The sequence below is a fragment of the Herpailurus yagouaroundi genome, unplaced genomic scaffold (assembly GCF_014898765.1).
Source record: "Herpailurus yagouaroundi ecotype Mexico unplaced genomic scaffold, PumYag 184, whole genome shotgun sequence".
Taxonomy (NCBI): domain Eukaryota; kingdom Metazoa; phylum Chordata; class Mammalia; order Carnivora; family Felidae; genus Herpailurus; species Herpailurus yagouaroundi.
Window position 1 is genome coordinate 15,389,135 of NW_024412415.1, and position 17,261 is coordinate 15,406,395.

General features: G+C 36.2%; 1 protein-coding gene across 3 annotated transcripts in view; it reads left to right on the plus strand.

The window, feature by feature from the left end:
• The window catches only part of GALK2 (galactokinase 2), a 148,855-nt gene that overhangs the window by 30,859 nt on the left and 100,735 nt on the right, over positions 1–17,261 (plus strand). For all 3 annotated transcript variants that reach the window (XM_040492654.1, XM_040492655.1, XM_040492653.1), the window contains exons 3-5: positions 661–784; positions 9,293–9,383; positions 12,378–12,524. In XM_040492654.1, the coding sequence (XP_040348588.1) occupies positions 661–784; positions 9,293–9,383; positions 12,378–12,524 (362 nt within the window). The remainder of the gene's footprint in view (positions 1–660; positions 785–9,292; positions 9,384–12,377; positions 12,525–17,261) is intronic.

The following is a 17,261-nucleotide window of genomic DNA, read 5'->3' on the forward strand; positions in this document are numbered from 1 at the left end:
GTACTCCTGTGTCCCTTGGATAAATTCCTAGCAGTGCTATTGCTGGGCAGCCGTTCATATTTTAAAAGGTAATATGAGGGGCGCCTGGGTGGCGCAGTCGGTTAAGCGTCTGACTTCAGCCAGGTCACGATCTCGCGGTCCGTGAGTTCGAGCCCCGCGTCAGGCTCTGGGCTGATGGCTCAGAGCCTGCAGCCTGTTTCCGATTCTGTGTCTCCCTCTCTCTCTGCCCCTCCCCCGTTCATGCTCTGTCTCTCTCTGTCCCAAAAATAAATAAACGTTGAAAAAAAAATTAAAAAAAAAAAAAGGTAATATGAAAGAGCAACAGGAAAAGGAGAGATTACTGTTCTTGATACTCCATATAACTAGTCACAAAACAAAATATTTGAAGATGATCACTATGAATTAGAAAGTAGAAAAAAAACTTGTGAAGATTTAAAGAAGTCTAAAAATTAACAGAAACTAATAACTAATATACTTATGCTAGCAGAAGTTTCTGGCTCAGGTGTCTGGGAGAGAAAGAAAACTTTCATTTTCTGTCCATAGTATTTTTATTTTCTGTTAAAACCTGGCTCGTGGTCAAGTTTTTCTTGTATGTCAACCTACTTGAATTTCTCTTGTTCCATTTGCTAGCAATGTTAAAAACTCTCTCTTTTTTTCTAGGAGAACATATAGATTATTGTGGGTATTCTGTTCTTCCTATGGCTGTAGAACAAGATATGTTAATAGCGGTGGAACCTGTGGAAACACAAACTCTTCAACTAGCCAACACAAATCCCTTGTACCCGTGAGTATTTAGGATTGCTACTGTGAGTAATGGTGCATGTGCATTCATAGCCAAATGAACTCTTTAGAAGAAATCAAATTTATAATAAATCATTTAATTTATTGAAAATCTGTATCTGACTTCCAAAGGAATCTGAGGCTGCTCTTTAATATTTGTTCCTTTTTATTCATTTGCTCATTCATTTAAAACACGTTTACTGAAGACTTACTATGTGTCTTGACATCGTTTTTGATACTGGGCCATACAGAAATGAAAATAACTCTGTCCTTGCCCAGAAGGTATTTATCATTTATTTAGGCAGCTGTCTTCAGCAGAGTTGGTGGTGCTGCCTTTCTTATGTTACTAGGGCACCCTCTAATTCTCTTGTAACATCTTACCATGCTGTATTACAATTACCTACTTACTTGCCTGTATTCCCCCAGTAGATTATAAACTCTGTGACTTTAGGTACTGTTGCCTCTCCAATGCTATAGGCTCAGTGACAAACTTAGAGTCTGGTGCATAATAGACCTAAGTTTCTAGTACATATGCTTTATCAAGTTAAGGACATACTTTTTTGTTTGCAGTTTTTAAAAAATTCTTAGTTTGCCAGTATTAAAAAATTTGTTGATGGGTATTGAATTTTATTAAATGTCTATTCAATATAGAAGAGCAGTTAAGGGGCGCCTGGGTGGCTCAGTCTGTTGAGCATCCGACTTCGGCTCAAGTCATGATCTCGCGGTCTGTGGGTTCAAGCCCCGCGTCAGGCTCTGTGCTGACGGCTCAGAGCCTGGAGCCTGCTTCAGATTCTGTGTCTCCCTCTCTCTCTGCCCCTCCCCCGCTCATGCTCTGTCTCTCTGTCAAAAATAAATAAATATTAAAAAAAATAAAAAAAAGAGCAATTAAAAAATACTATTAATTAACAATGATGAATTTTCTAATTTTGAAGTATCTTTGCATTCCTAGGATGAGTCCTACTTACTTATAGTATGGTATGATGGATTTGATTTGCTAATTACAAAGAGATTTGGGCATATGACTGGTAGATTTTATTTTTGGCTATTGTTCATTGGCCAGTTTGCCTGTAGTAATGTTCATTCATTCAGTAAATATTTTATGTGTGACTTTAATAAGGCACAATACCGGGTTATGCAAGATACAGACATTTCTGACTTCTATGTTGAATCCTTTAAAGAAAACTTTACATTGTCTCAAACACAATTTGTGTCATTATTTGTAAACATTTAAAACTGGGTGCATAATAATTTCTCATGTTGATTTACCCAAATTCACTTCAACATTTCCATTTATGATGAATATATGGATTCAGTTGCATTTTTTGACAAAAGCAGAGCCTGAAGACAAACTTGAATGAAGGTAGAGTATTTGGGATATGATCCCAGGAGTGGTATGGGACAACATAGAGAATGACTTAGGGAAGCAGAGATGAATTACTAAGGCAGGTAGTCCCTGCTATAGGTAAGAGTCTCCATTCTCCCAGGACTCCTAGGAAGGATGCAGCGTGTCTCCCAGAATTATCCACAAGTTGTGTAACATTCATTGTGTGGAGATACCATAATTTATCTATTCACCATTGATGGGCATTTAGATCAATCCTAGCTTTTGGCTATTATGAATAATGCTGTTAGTGTTATTTGTGTACAAATTTATGTGTGGACATGTGTTTCATCTTTGGGGGTAAATATCTAGGACTGTTTGATTTACCTTTTTAAGAGCTTGCCTGTTTTCCAAAGTGGTTGTACCATTTTTCATTCCTATCACCAGTGTATGAGAGTTCAGTTTGTTCTACATTTTTGCTAACATGTCTTTTTAAATCTTATCGATTCTCATAAATGTGTAGTGGTTTTAATTTTAATTTCACTAACCAATGATGTTGAACATCTTTTCATGTACTTACTTGTCATCTGTTCAAATCTCGTGCCCAATTTTAAGGAGGATTTTCATCTTCTACTATTCACCTACAAGATTTTCTTTTATATTGTAGATACCAGTCCTTTGTTAGATTAATGTTTTGCAAATATTTTCTTCCAGTCCGTGGCTTGGATTTTCATTTTCTTTACTATGTCTTTTGAAGAAGAATTTTTAACTTTGATCAAGTCCAATTTATTGATTTTTTTTTTCACAGTTTGTAGTTTTTGACTGTTTTTAAGAAACCTTTGCCAAACCCAAGGCACTAAAGGTTTCCCCAGTGTTTTCTTCTGGAAATTTTATAATTTTAGCTTTTGCATTTAGGCCTATGATCCAGTTTGAATTAGTTTTTGTATGTAGCATGAGATAAGTGTTGAAGTTTATAATTTTTTGTATATGGCTATACAATTGTTTACCACCATTTGTTGAAAAGATGATATTTTCCTATTGAATTACCTTGACAGCCTATGTTGAAAAGCAGTTGCCAGGGGCGCCTGGGTGGCACAGTCGGTTAAGCGTCGGACTTCAGCCAGGTCACGATCTTGAGGTCCATGAGTTCGAGCCCCACGTCCGGCTCTGGGCTGATGGCTCAGAGCCTGCAGCCTGTTTCCGATTCTGTGTCTCCCTCTCTCTCTGCCCCTCGCCCGTTCATGCTCTGTCTCTCTCTGTCCCAAAAATAAATAAACGTTGAAAAAAAAAATTAAAAAAAAAAAAAAAAGAAAAGCAGTTGCCAATAAATGTATGGATCTATTTCTGGACTCTATTCTGTTTTATTGATGTATTTGTCTATCTTTATGCCAATACCATACTATCTGAAAACCATAGCTTTTAAAAAATTTTTAATTTTTTGACTATGATTGATGTACAATTTTACATTAGTTTCGGGTGTACAACACAGTGATTCAACTTCTCTATACCTTATGTTGTGCTCACCACAAGTGTAGTCACCATATGTCACCATACGACACTATTGCAGTATCATAGACTACATTCCTGATTCTGTGTCTTTTATTCAGGTGACTTATGCATTCCATAACTGGAAACCTGTATCTCCCACTCTCCTTCATCCTTTTGCCCATCCCCCTACTCCCTTCCCTCTGGCAACAAATAGTTTGTTCTCTGTATTTATTTGATTTGAGAACAAATCAGTTTGTTCTCTGATTCTGATTTTCTAAAAAAATTTTTAATGTTTATTTTTGAGAGAGAGAGAGAGAGAGACAGTGTAAGTGGGGGAGGGGCAGAGAGAGAGGGAGACACAGAATCTGAAGCAGTTTCCAGGTTCTGAGCTGTCAACACAGAGCCCGATATGGGGCTCAAACTCACAAACCACGAGATCATGACCTGAGTGGAATTCGGACACTTAACCGACTGAGCCACCCAGGTGCCCCTGATTCTGATTTTTGTTTGTTTGTTTATTCATTTGTTTTCCTTTTTAGATCTCACATATGAATGAACTCATATGGTATTTGTCTTTCTCAGTCTGACTTATTTCACATATCATAATACCTTTTATGTCCATTTATGTTATCACAAATGGCAAGTTCTCATCCTTTTTTATGGCTGAGTAATATTCCGCGCGTGTGTGTGTGTGTGTGTGTGTGTGTGTGTGTGTGTACACTACATTTTCCTTATCCATTGATTGATTTTTGGACACAGATTGCTTCCATAGCTTGACTATTATAAATAGTGCTGCAACAAACACAGAGGGTCATATATCCCTTTGAATTAGTGTTTTCATCTTCTTTGGGTAAATACCTAGTAGTGGAATTACTGAATCATATGGTATTCCTATTTTTAATTTTTTGAGGAACCTCCATACTGTTTTCCTTGGTGGCTATACCAATTTACATTCCCATCAACAATGCATGAAGGTTTTGTTTTCTCCACATCCTGTCCTTTTGACTCTAGCCATTCTGACAGGTGTAAGGTGATATTTCATTGTGGTTTTGACTTGCATTTCCATGATGATTAGTGATGTTGAGCATCTTTTCGTGTATCTGTATGCCTATTCAGATCCTCTCCCCATTTTTTAATTGGATTGTTTATGTTTTTTGGGTGTTGTATAATTTCTTTATATGTTTTAGATATTAACCCTTTATCAGATATATCATTTGCAAATATCTTCTCCTATTCAGTAGATTGCCTTTTTGTTTTGTTGATGATTTCCTCTGCTGTTCAGAAGATTTTTATTTTGATATAGTCTCTCTCTCCCTCCCTCTCTCTCATATATATATATATATATATATATATATATGTGTGTGTGTGTGTGTGTATATATGCTTTTGTTTATGCATATATATATATATCTATATATATATATTTTTTGTTTGTTTGTTTCCCTTGCCTTAGGGGGCATTTATAGAAAAATGTTCCTACTACTGATGTCAGAGAAATTAGTGCCTATGTTCTCTTCTGGATTTTATGGTTTAATGTCTCACATTTAGGTTTTTAATCCATTTTGAGTTTATTTTTCTGCATGGTGTTAGAAGTGGTCAGGTTTCATTCTTTTGCATATAGCTGTCCAGTTTTCTCAGCACCATTCATTGATGAGACTATCTTTTCCGCATTGTATATTCTTGCCTCCTTTGTCATAGATTAATAGACCCTATATGCTTGGGTATATTCTGGGCTCTCTACTCTGTTACATTGATCCATGTATCTGTTTTTGTGGCAGTACCATACTGTTTTGATTACTACAGCTTTGCAGTGTACTTTGAAATCTGGAATTGTGATACCTCCAGCTTTATTCTTTCTCAAGATTTCTTTGGGTGTTTGGGATCTTTTATGGTTCCATACAAATTTTAGGATTGTTTGTTCCAGTTCTGTGAAAAATGCTTGATAGGGTTTGCATTGAACTTATAGATTGCTTTGGGTACTATGGAAATTTTACCATTATTAATTCTTCCAAACCACGAGGATGGGATATCTTTCCATTTTTTTGTGTTGTCTTCAGTTCCTTTCATCAGTGGTTTATAGTTTTCAGAGCAGAGGTCTTTGACCTCCCTGGTTACATTTATTCCTAGGTCTTTTATTCTTTTCAGTGCAATTGTGAATGGAATTTTTTTCCTACTTTCTCTTTCTGGTACTTAGTTATTAATATATAGAAATTTTACCAATTTCTGGGTATCAACTTTGTATCCTGAAAACTTTACTGAATTCATTTATTACTTCTAACAATTTTTTGATGGAGCCTTTAGGATTTTATGTATATAGCATCATGTCATCTGCAAATAGTGACAGTTTAACTTCTTCTTTATTAATATAGATGCCTTTTATTTCTTTTTCTTGTCTGATTGCCGTGGCTTGGACCTCCAGCACTATGTTGAATAAAAGTGGAAACAGCGGACCTCCTTGTCTTGTTCCTCATCTTAGAGGAATAGCTCTCAGGTTTTCATCACTGAGTAGGGTGTTAGCTGTGGGTTTTTATTTACAGCCTTTATTATGTTGAGGTATGTTGTCTCTAAACCCACTTAGAGTTTTTATCACGAACGGATGTTGAATTATGTCAAATGCTTTTTCTGCATTTATTGAGATGATCATGATTTTTATCCTTCATTTTGTTGATGTGGTGTATGATGTTGATTTGCAAGTATTGAACCATCCTGCATCCCCAAAGTAAATCCCAGTTGATTGTGGTGAATGATCCTTTTAATATATTGGTGAATGTGGTTTGCTAATTGAAAACTGTAGCTTTATAAGAAGTCCTGGAATCAGGTAGCTTAAGTCCTCTAATATTGTTTGTCTTTTTCAAATTTGTTTTGGCTATGCTAGATCTTTTGCATTTCCCTATTAATTTTAGAATCAGCTATTCAACTTCTATGAAAGAGCATGCTGAGCTTTTTATTGGGGTTGTACTTAGTATAGAGATCAATTTGGGAAGAACTGACATCTTAACAGTATTTACTCCTTCAATCCATGAACATGGTATATCTCTCCACTTATTTAGGTCTTCTTCAATTTTTCTCAGAAATATTTTGTTGTTGTAAGGGTGTATGTCTTGTACATTTTTTTCTCAAACTTTTCTCTAAGTATTTATTTTTTGATGGTATTGTTATTGTAAATGGTCTAGCCCAGTGCCTGACATACCCAGGGTAGACACTGGGCAAATGTTTGTTGGAAGAACAAGTGAATCAATGCATAAAACGTGTAAGTGGAAATTACCAGTGTAGTAAGTCATAACTGCTCATTTTCAGGAGTTTTTCCCTAGCATTCTGCAACATGGGTGCAAGAGTAGAGAAAGCAGATGGGTGATACAATGCAGGAATTGGGAAAATGTGTGCCTGCTTTTGAATGTTAGGAAATGGCTGGGCAGGGAGACAAGACAAGGATGCTGGAAAGAAAAAACAGGAAATATCTAACCAAAGAGAAAGTTTTTTTCTATGACAGATTTAAACTATGTTCCTCATTCTGCAAAAACTGGCACTTTTCAGCTGTTTTCTTGACATTTCTCATGTAGCCTCCTATATCTGTCCAAATTCCCTCCTCTACTTTTTTTCTATATACCCCACCCATGACTCCCACTTCTTAGTTTTCTTTTTCTTTGTGGTGACTTTCAAGATCTCTGCTTAGCTAGGAACAGAACTTGATTAGTTTTGCTAACATAATTTTATCTGCTTTCCAAATTGTGTGACCTCTTATTGACTGTGAGCAATATATTTTAACTCCTGTGGATGATAGTAAAGAGCTTGTGAGCTGGAGTCATACTGTGTATGTCCTTGGAGAGCCACTAAACCTCTCTGAGCCTCCAGGAAGGCCTTCCTTCTCCACTCTAATATGCTGATTATAGAGATGATGCCCTCTTGGTCTCATTTCCCATTCCACATTATACACCGTCATGTGACAGTAGTGTGTGATCATGATTTGTATTCATGTTGTCTCAGCTAGATTACAAATGTTTAAAAGATAAACCTTTTACTTTTTACCTTTATGCTCCTATGAATGCCTTGCATATTTAAATATTTTTCTTAGGCGATGATGTGTCCCTGTTATCTAGTTAAGATAATGCATGGAGGGCACCTACTACAGTGATTGGCAAATAGTAGGTATTTAGCAAATTATATGAAAAGTATTCAGTCAATATGGGGAAATTTGCTTATTTCCTCACTTTTTAATTAACAACCTCCACCCCCCCCCAACCCCCCGCTTCCTTCATATAGTTTGTCCTTTGGCTGATTTGGAAACCTATTTATCAGGGGCGCCTGGGTGGTTGAGTTAAGTGTCCAACTTCAGCTCAGGTCATGATCTCAGGGTTTGTGGGTTCAAGCCTCACGTCAGGCTCTGTGCTGACAGCTTGGAGCCTAGAGCCTGCTTCAGATTCTGTGTCTCCCTCTCTCTCTGCCCCTCCCCCACTCACACTCTGTCTCTGTCTCTCTCTCTAAAATAAAAACAAAAAAAATTAAAAAAAAAGAAACCTCTTTATCTATTTTTCATTTTGAGATCATTTTTTACTTACAAAGGACTCACAAAAATAGTACAAAGAATTCCCACACATCAAGTGGTATGCTCTCAGTGTATGATACCAAGGAGGCACACGATGTCTCTTTATCAGTGTTATTAATTTTTTTAATGTTTATTTTTGAGAGAGATAAAGAGAAAGAGAGCGAGCAGGGGAGGGGCAGAGAGAGAGAGAGAGAGGGAATCTGACGCATGCTCCACAGTGTCAGGACAGACCCCAACAAGGCACTCAATCTCACAAACTGAGATCATGATCTGAGCTGAAATCAAGAGTTGGACGCTTAACTGACTGAGCCACCCAGGTGCCCCAGTGTTGTTAACTTTGATCATTTGGTTAAGGTGATGTCTGCCAGATTTCTTTGCCATAAAATTACTATTTTTTGCCCTTTGCAAGAAGTATCTGCTGGGGAAATACTTTTGAATCTATGTAAATATTTTATTTCTTATCAAATTTTTACTCCCTGACTTTAGCATCCATTAATGATTCTTTCGTGAAAAAATCTATCATAGAGTTTGCCAAATAATGATTTTTTAATTTCTACTTCAGCTATTTGGCATTTTACTCTAAGGAAGAGGTTTTCTTTCTCCTTCATTTAGCTGTTTATTCATTTGTTCATTTATATCAGTATAGATTCATGGAGACTTATTGAACGAGTTATGATTCATTAGAATCATCATTATTTGTTTTTTTTTCTTCTTCTTAAATTGTACAGACAGTAAAGTTCGATGGGTGGCAGAGAGTGTGGGGAAAGAAGGCTTTGAGTGCTGTTACAGTTAGAGGTATGCCAAACAGCAAGCTCAAAGGATAAAAGTTTGTGGTTTATATCAATCTAACGAGGACGATCATGAAATAAAATGTGGTGTAGATTATGCTGAAATATATCAGTTCCTCTCTGTTTCAGGAAATAAAAAAGGTCAATTGGAACTAGTTTAATTGTTAAGGTCACTACAACTTCTCTTACCTTTTAGTATGTGGAGATGTTTGTTGTTTTTGAGTAGACTGCGAAGCACATATGTGAAAACAAATAGAAAATAAAATTTCAGTATCACCCTCTTGGCACAAGATGGCAGCAGTCAGCCATTGATTTTGCAGCTATGGATTTTTGCAGCCTCTAGACTTAAATTAATGTGTCTTTGTTTTTGCAGGGACTTCAGTACTAATGCTAATAATATTCAGATTGACAAAACCAAGCCTCTGTGGCACAACTATTTCCTATGTGGATTTAAAGGAATTCAGGTAAATCGATTTATAAGGCAACTACTAGCAGTTGAGCTTATAATGTATATTATATGTCAAGATTTATTTTACTTTCTATGTATTTTTTTGCCTCCTTTTAATGCTAACTGATGTTTCTGTTCTATTTTGCTAATTTATGTATTTCAGAGGATGGGGTAGATATGACTATTCCTGGGTGATGTCCACAGGGGGCAGTGATGGCTGTTCATAAATCAGTTGCAGCCAACACAAACCTTTCTCTTTTTTAAATCTTTGTATAAATTTTCTTTTGAAGGATATAATCTATAATTCATTTTTTTTCTAACAATATGTATGTATATACTGTAATAGGATTTCAAGTTAGACAACCCTAGGTTTGAATCTGAGCATTACTCAGCTGTGTGAATTCAACCTCTTTAAGTCTCAGATTGGTTTTCTGTATAATGATGTCATTGCTGTTCAGCAAAGAGTTGTTACAAGGATTACACAGTGCTCAACACATAGTAGGCATTCAATAAATGGTAACAAGTGCTGCTATTACTACTTCAGATGGAGTTAAAAAAAGACGTAGTGAAACTTTTTAGTGTAAGTATTTTCTTTAGAAATATTGAATTTCTATCATGACTATCATGACTATCATGACTATCCATGACTATCTCTAATGTCATGTACAAGAGCAAGAAAATGAAATATTTCTACCTTTTCTCCAAATTAAAAATGTATGAAAGACAAAAAGAAAATTGATTTGATAAATCAATTTTGTTTGTTTGTTAAAAATCCATGTTTTAGACAGCTTGTGTCCCTTACTGCCTGGTGGTCCTTTCTGAAATTTTGTCATGAGTAGCCTAGGACTCAGTGATATAGCCATCATAGAAAAGCATCACATTTATTTCTGATGTGTAGTTCTATACTCTAATTATGGTGGTTCTGGTTTTAGAGTTCCTGCATTCATTTCTTCTTTCTCTTCTCTTCTCTTCTCTTCTCTTCTCTTCTCTTCTCTCCTTCTTTCTTTCTTTCTTTCTCTCTCTCTCTCTCTCTCTCTCTCCAGACACATGGTAATAGCTTATGGGAAAAGGTATTGGCAGCTTTTAAATCTTCAAGTTATTTGGCTTATCATATGCACTAGTGGGAATTACAGTATTTGGAAGCATTTCCCTGGCAAATGCAATTTGATCTTCCTTGTAGCCACATGATTTTTATAGCATATGGATAAAGTGACCTAAATATACTGAATGTTGCTTTGTGTTGTTTTTGAGAATTTGAGGTCTAAAAGTTTTCTTTTCTGGTTTGACACTTATGTGCAAAAGTAGGTTTGTACAGAGAATTTTTGGCAGAGAAGTAATTTAAATGTTAGTTTGTTTAGAAACCTTCAAATTCAAATACTAGAAAATTTTAGAGGATAATCTGTTTATATTAAATTGAACATGTTACCCTTTTGGGATAGAGCTATGACAGAATTTGGCATAATCCATTTACGTTTTTGAATCTGTTGTACATTTTAATTTAAAACATTGCGTGATAAGTTTGTAAGTATGATTCACATTCAAGATACACTGTGGATCAGTTTATGGTTAAATATATAGCATTCTCCAAGTTTCTTTTTTCTTTTCTTTTTTTTTTTTTTAAACAAGCTGCCTGATGTTCTGTATGAAAGGGCATTGGCAGCAGCAGTGTTTCAGTTTATAATTTGTATTCCTGGAAAGGAAATTTTTAGATGACTCGAAATCAAGAAGAGAAATACATCCAGCAGAATCTTTTTTTGTGGTGTGTGAGTTTTGCCAACATAGGAAAAAAAGGACAAAAAGAATTAAGGAAGAAAACAGCCTTTAATTTGCAGAGTTTTGTTGTTACTTGGGTTATTCTAACTAGTTAATTGAAATTTCTTCCTAGAATAATATGTTTGATGAAATGCATAATTATGTAATATAATAGTATTTTGTACTTTGGTCTTGAGCTGTTTGAGTAATTTGCAAGCACAATAGTACTTTTTCTTGAGGATGAGGTATCCTTGAATTTATTTTTAATCCTAAACCACAAAGGTTATGTTATAATATTATCTTAAGTGCCATCTTAGATATTCATCTAAGTATCCTAGAGATGTCCATCTTTAGATCAGAGTGTCATTATTTCTTTGGGCTTTCCTAGTTGCAGAAATCGTTTCCCTGCTTCGTTTGGAGTCTGTGTTCTCATCTGTGGCTGAATTCTAATTTGGCTGTCTTGAAAGCTACCATATGGCTAAACTGTATCTATAAACTCTAGTAAAAATCTGGATTTCCTCATATAGCTGACTTACATTAAATCACAGTGACAGCATCCTGGCCCATGTTTTTGACTGCAGTGGAGAAGTTCTCAACGAGAAATCAGGGACCTGGGTTCTACTCCCAGCTCCCTGTGTGTTGGAAAAAAACTTTTAATCTTTTGGTGACTAGGTTTTTCCATCAGTAAAAGGGAACCAAAGAAGCTTAGGACATTTTTTCTTCAGAGGACCTTCTGAAATTGAATTATAATTGTTTAATACTTTTTCTATATCTGTTCAAATCAATTAATGCTCAAGAAAAAGATCATTCCTCTTAAAAACTGAGAACAAACGGAGGGTTGATGGGGGGTGGGAGGGAGAGGGGGGTGGGTGATGGGTACTGAGGAGGGCACCTGTTGGGATGAGCACTTGGGTGTTGTGTGGAAACCAATTTGACAATAAATTTCATATTTAAAATAAAAAAATATTCTAAAAAAAAGGAAAGAAAAAGATCACTCAAGGCAATTTTAGGAAATGGATCAATAGCTTTTTGTTGAAAAAGGAAAAAATTATCTTCAGATTACCAAACCCTGTGGCCAAGAACGATTTAATAAAATGCCATGTATAGACTCCACTAAAGCGAATTGCACAAGCAGTTTCTATCAATAGCACAATAAGTCCATTGATAAACGTTGGCTCTCTGGGAAATGAAAGAACCTTTTGCTACTCCTTGATTCCAACACCAAAGTTACAAGTGCTGTTATCCCTTCTATTCTCAGGAGCACTTTGGTCTTAGCAACCTGACTGGGATGAATTGTTTGGTGGATGGAAACATCCCACCGAGTTCTGGTCTCTCTAGCTCCAGTGCTTTGGTGTGTTGTGCTGGCTTGGTGACTGTCACGGTGCTGGGAATGAACCTATCCAAGGTAACCAACTTGAATGTGTTCGCTTCACAGAACTCTCTCTTTCTAAAGGCATTAGTGTGTGAAGCTCAAAATTGGAATATCTTCCTTTGGTTAAACAACTTTGTCTTACCTGAAAGGACTCCACACATGGACATGCACATCACCCTAATAAATTAAGTCCTGCTTGTGATAAACCACTGTGAGGTATCTGATACTTTGCAAACTGAGCAGATCTGTGAAGAGCTGGGATTAAATGCTCTTAGATAACGTGTGGAGTTTGAATGCATGGATATCTTTTTGGATCACCTCATTAACAAGTTCACTTTAGAGCTAGAAATTGTAGGCTTCATAGTTAGACCTGCTTATTTTCAACCAAAACCTTAAATTAAATATTTGACAAGCACTGGGTAAAAAGGGTAATGACCAGGCAATAAAGGAACCGAACAGCATATCTGTTTATACCAGCAGGTTAGTCACTGAAATAAACTTTAAAACAAAATATTGCATTACAAAGAGGAAATGCTTATTTCAAGGAAACATAAATCCTACAAAAGGTCAGAAAGCCTCAACTTTACAAGTTCACATAAATCTCTGACTTTGCAGTTCAGAGCAGGTGTGCTCAGCTTTAATTAATGCTTTGGAGTTCTGGTTCAAACAAAATGTTACCATAGGTTCTTTTTATCCCATGTACCTATATTACCACGTTTATAGATGGTTTGGGGAGGGCATCAGGCAGATCAAGAGAAAGTCAGCCATATGCTTAGTCTTTCTTCAGCCTGTTTAACCTTTCAGTTTGAAAATGTTATACATAAGAGGAAAGACAAGTAAAGGAGAAAACAAAGGTTCAGGTAGAATTCTCTTTGGCTGTCATGTGTACTATACATTAGTTAGCACTTTGTAAGCTATGGCTTATTTGGTGGGAAGGGTAACTTACTTGTTTTTTGTTCATTGAGAGGTAAGAAAGCAAAGGAAAGCAAGTCCAGATGTAAATGTGCTTCCACTGGTACTATGTTTAATCTGATGGCTTATTTGTTTATTCGTTTGTTCATTATCCAACCATTATTTATTTAGTGGCTGCTTTGTGCCAGGTAATGTTCATAGCATTGAAGCTATAATAGGTACAGTTTTAACCCTCACAGTACTTATGATCTAAAAGGGGGATAGAGACATTTAACAGGCGACTATAATAGAGTGTGGTAAGTGGATAAGTAGTGTGCTAAGGGAGTATACTAAATGCAGATTTAGAGAGCATGAGGCATCTAAGCTGAGACACAAGGATTTGTAGATGTTAGTTAAGAAATAGTGATAGCATGATAACACTGATAACATCAGGTAGGCATGTATCAGGTGAAGGGAATCTTATGTGGAAATATCTAGAGTAAGAATGATCATGGATTGTTGGAGGAATTAGAAAGGGCTTAATTTGGCTGGAGTAATTTGGATGATGGGGAATTTGGGCTTTATCTTGATAGCATTGTAAAAACATTTCAGGCTTTTAGGAAGAAGGTAACATGATCATACCTATATTTTAGAAAGATCACTCTGGCTCTATTATTAAAATTGGTAGGAAAGTAGTAACAATATCAATAGTAGGGAAATTAGTTGGTCTAGGGAAATGGCAGTGAGAATGGAGAGATCTGAATCATAAACTGAAAGTATATCTTGGAATCAATAAGACTTGATAATTGATTGGGTATGGAGATGAGGGACAGAAAAGAGTCAAAGATTTTACCTAGGTTTCTGGCTTGGTGTGACTCATTGGAATAAGGAATATAGATGAAGGTAAAATATTGAGTAGGGGAAATCTGTGGGCAAGCTGATAGAGTTATCTAATATTTAGTCACAGACAATATCCCTGAAGGTCAGCAGGGAGATCTGGACTTGAGATGGCCCATTTGAGAGTCATTTAGTGTATAGCTGGGATCCGAAGCCATAAGAGTGGAGAAGAACTTCCAGGGGAAGAGCATAGGTAGAACGATAAGGGAGACTAAGACAAGGATCTGGCAAGCATGAACATTTGAGTAATGGGCTGAGGAAGAGAGGACTACTGAAGAGACTGATAAGTAATCATATAGATAGGATGAATATCAAAAAGGTAAGGCAACAACAAAGACAAGGAAGAGAATATTTCACCAAAACAGTGGTGTCATATGCTACTGAGATGTCAAGTAAGACAAGGACTAAGAAGCATCCATTGGATCTAACATCAGAGAAGTTAAAGAAAATCTTGGCAAGAACAGTCTAAAATAGGAATGAGTTGGGGGCACTTGGGTGGCTCAGTTGGTTAAACATCCAACTTTGGCTCAGGTCATCATGAACTCACTGTGAGTTTGAGGCCTGTGTCGAGCTCTGTGCTGACAGCTCAGAGCCTGGAGCCTGCTTCGATTCTGTCTCCCTCTCTCTCTGCCCCTCCCCGACTCGCACTCTAGCTCTCTCTCTCTCAAAAAGATAAACAAAAAAAAAAAAAAATTAAAATATGAATGAGTTAAAGTCTCTGTGAGAGGCAAGAAAGTAGAAATGTTCAGCAGATACAAAAAATCTGGCTATACTTGGTGAGAGAGATAATCAGATGTGTGTGGTGGGGTAAGGTCGAGGAATTTATTTATTTATTTATTTATTTATTTATTTATTTATTTTAAAGTTATTCATTTATTTTGAAGGAGAGAAAGAGAAAGAGAGAGAGAGAGAGAGACAGAGAGAGAGAGAGAGAGAGAGAGAGAGAATGAGAATGTGGGGAAGGGGCAAAGAGAGAGAGAGGAACAGAGAGAATACCAAGCAGGCTCCATGCTGTCAGCATGGAGCCCAGTGCAGGGCTCTATCTTACAAACCATGAGATCATAACCTAAGCCAAAATCAAGAGCTGGACACTCAACCAATTGAGCCACCCAGGCACCTCAAATTCATTTATTTATTAATAAGAGGATTGGTGAAACTTATTATTATTATTATTATTTTTGCATTTTGGAGGTTTTTAATGGTATAAATATCTAAGGGAAAGGAAGAAAAAAATGATGAAGAAAAAGAAACATTTGAAACTTTGGAATTGATTTCTTAATTCTTTGGAATTAAGTTGTTTCTGTGTTTTCAAAGTGAAAAACAGCAAATGTATTAGCATAAAAAGAGACACAGAGATCAATGGAAGAGAATAAAGTGCCCAGAAATAAGCCCATGCATATATAGTCAATTAATTTATGACAAAGGAGCCAAGAATATACAATGGGGAAAGGGTAATCTCTTCAATAAATGAATTTGGGGAAAGCTGGACAGCCACATGCAGAAGAATAAACTGGACCACTATCTTGCACCATACACAAAAATTAACTCAAAATGGATTAAGGACTTGAACATAAGACCTAAACCCATAAACTAGAAGAAACAAGCCTTAAGCTCCTTGACATTGGTCTTGGTAATGATTTTTTTTTTAATTTGTCACCAAAAGCAAAAGTAACCAAAGCAAAAATAAACAGGTGGGACTACCTCAAAATAAAAAGCTTTTACACAACAAAGGAAACCATCAACAAAAGAAAAAGTCAACCTACCGAATGGGAGAAAATTCTTGCAAATTATTTATCTGATAAGGGGTTAATATCCAAAATACATAAAGAAATCATACAACTCAATAGCAAAAAACCCCAAACAATGTGATAAAAAATGGGCAGAGTGTCTGAATAGACATTTTTCCAGAGAAGATATACAGAGGGTCAACAGACACATGAAAAATGCTTAACACCACTTATCATCAGAGAAATACAAATCAGAACCACAATGAGATATCACCTCATACACTGTTGGTGGGAATGTAAACTGGTACAGCTACTGTGGAAAATAGCATGGGGGTTTCTCAAAAAATTAAAAATAGAACCACCATATGCTCTAGCAACTGCATTTTTCGGTATTTACCTGAAGAAATAGAAAACACTAACTTGAAAAGATATATGTACCCCTGTGTACACTGAAACCTTATTTACAATAGTAAAGTCTCTGTTGCTGGATGAGTGGATAAAAAGAATATATATCTGTACAATGAAATATTAGTCAGCCATAAAAAAGAATGAAATCTTGCCAATTGTGACAACACGGAGGGAACTTGAGAGCATTGCACTAAGTGAACTAAGTCAGACAGGAAAAGACAGATATGTATGATTTCACTGATGGATGCAATCTAAAAATTTTAAACACCTAAGTTCATAGTTACAGAGAACAAACCAGTTGTTGCCAGAGATGGTGAGTAGGGGATGGGTGAAATGGGTAAAGGGAGTCAAAAGGTACAAACTTCCAGTTATAAAATAAATAAGTCAAGGGGATGGAATGTACAGAATGGTGACTATAGTTAACAATACTGTGTTGCATATTTGAAAGTTGCTAAGAGGGTAAATCTTAGAAGTTCTCATCACAAGAAAATAAAGTTCTGCAACTATGTATGGTGATGGATGTTAACTAGACTAATTGTGGTGATCATTTCACGATATATACAGATATCAAATCATTATATTGTATACCTGAAACTAACATAAGTATGTCAGTTATGCCTCAATTAAAAACACTGAATAAAGGGGTGCCTGGGTGGCTCAGTTGGTTAAGCATCCGACTTCAGCTCAGGTCATGATCTCACTGTTTGTGAGTCCGAGCCCTGTGTCAGGCTCTAGGATCCAAGCAGGAGTCTGCTTTGGATTCTGTGACTCCCTCTCTCTCTCTGCCCCTCTCCCACTCGTGCTCTGTCTCTGTTTATTTCAAAACTAAATAAACATTAAAAAAACT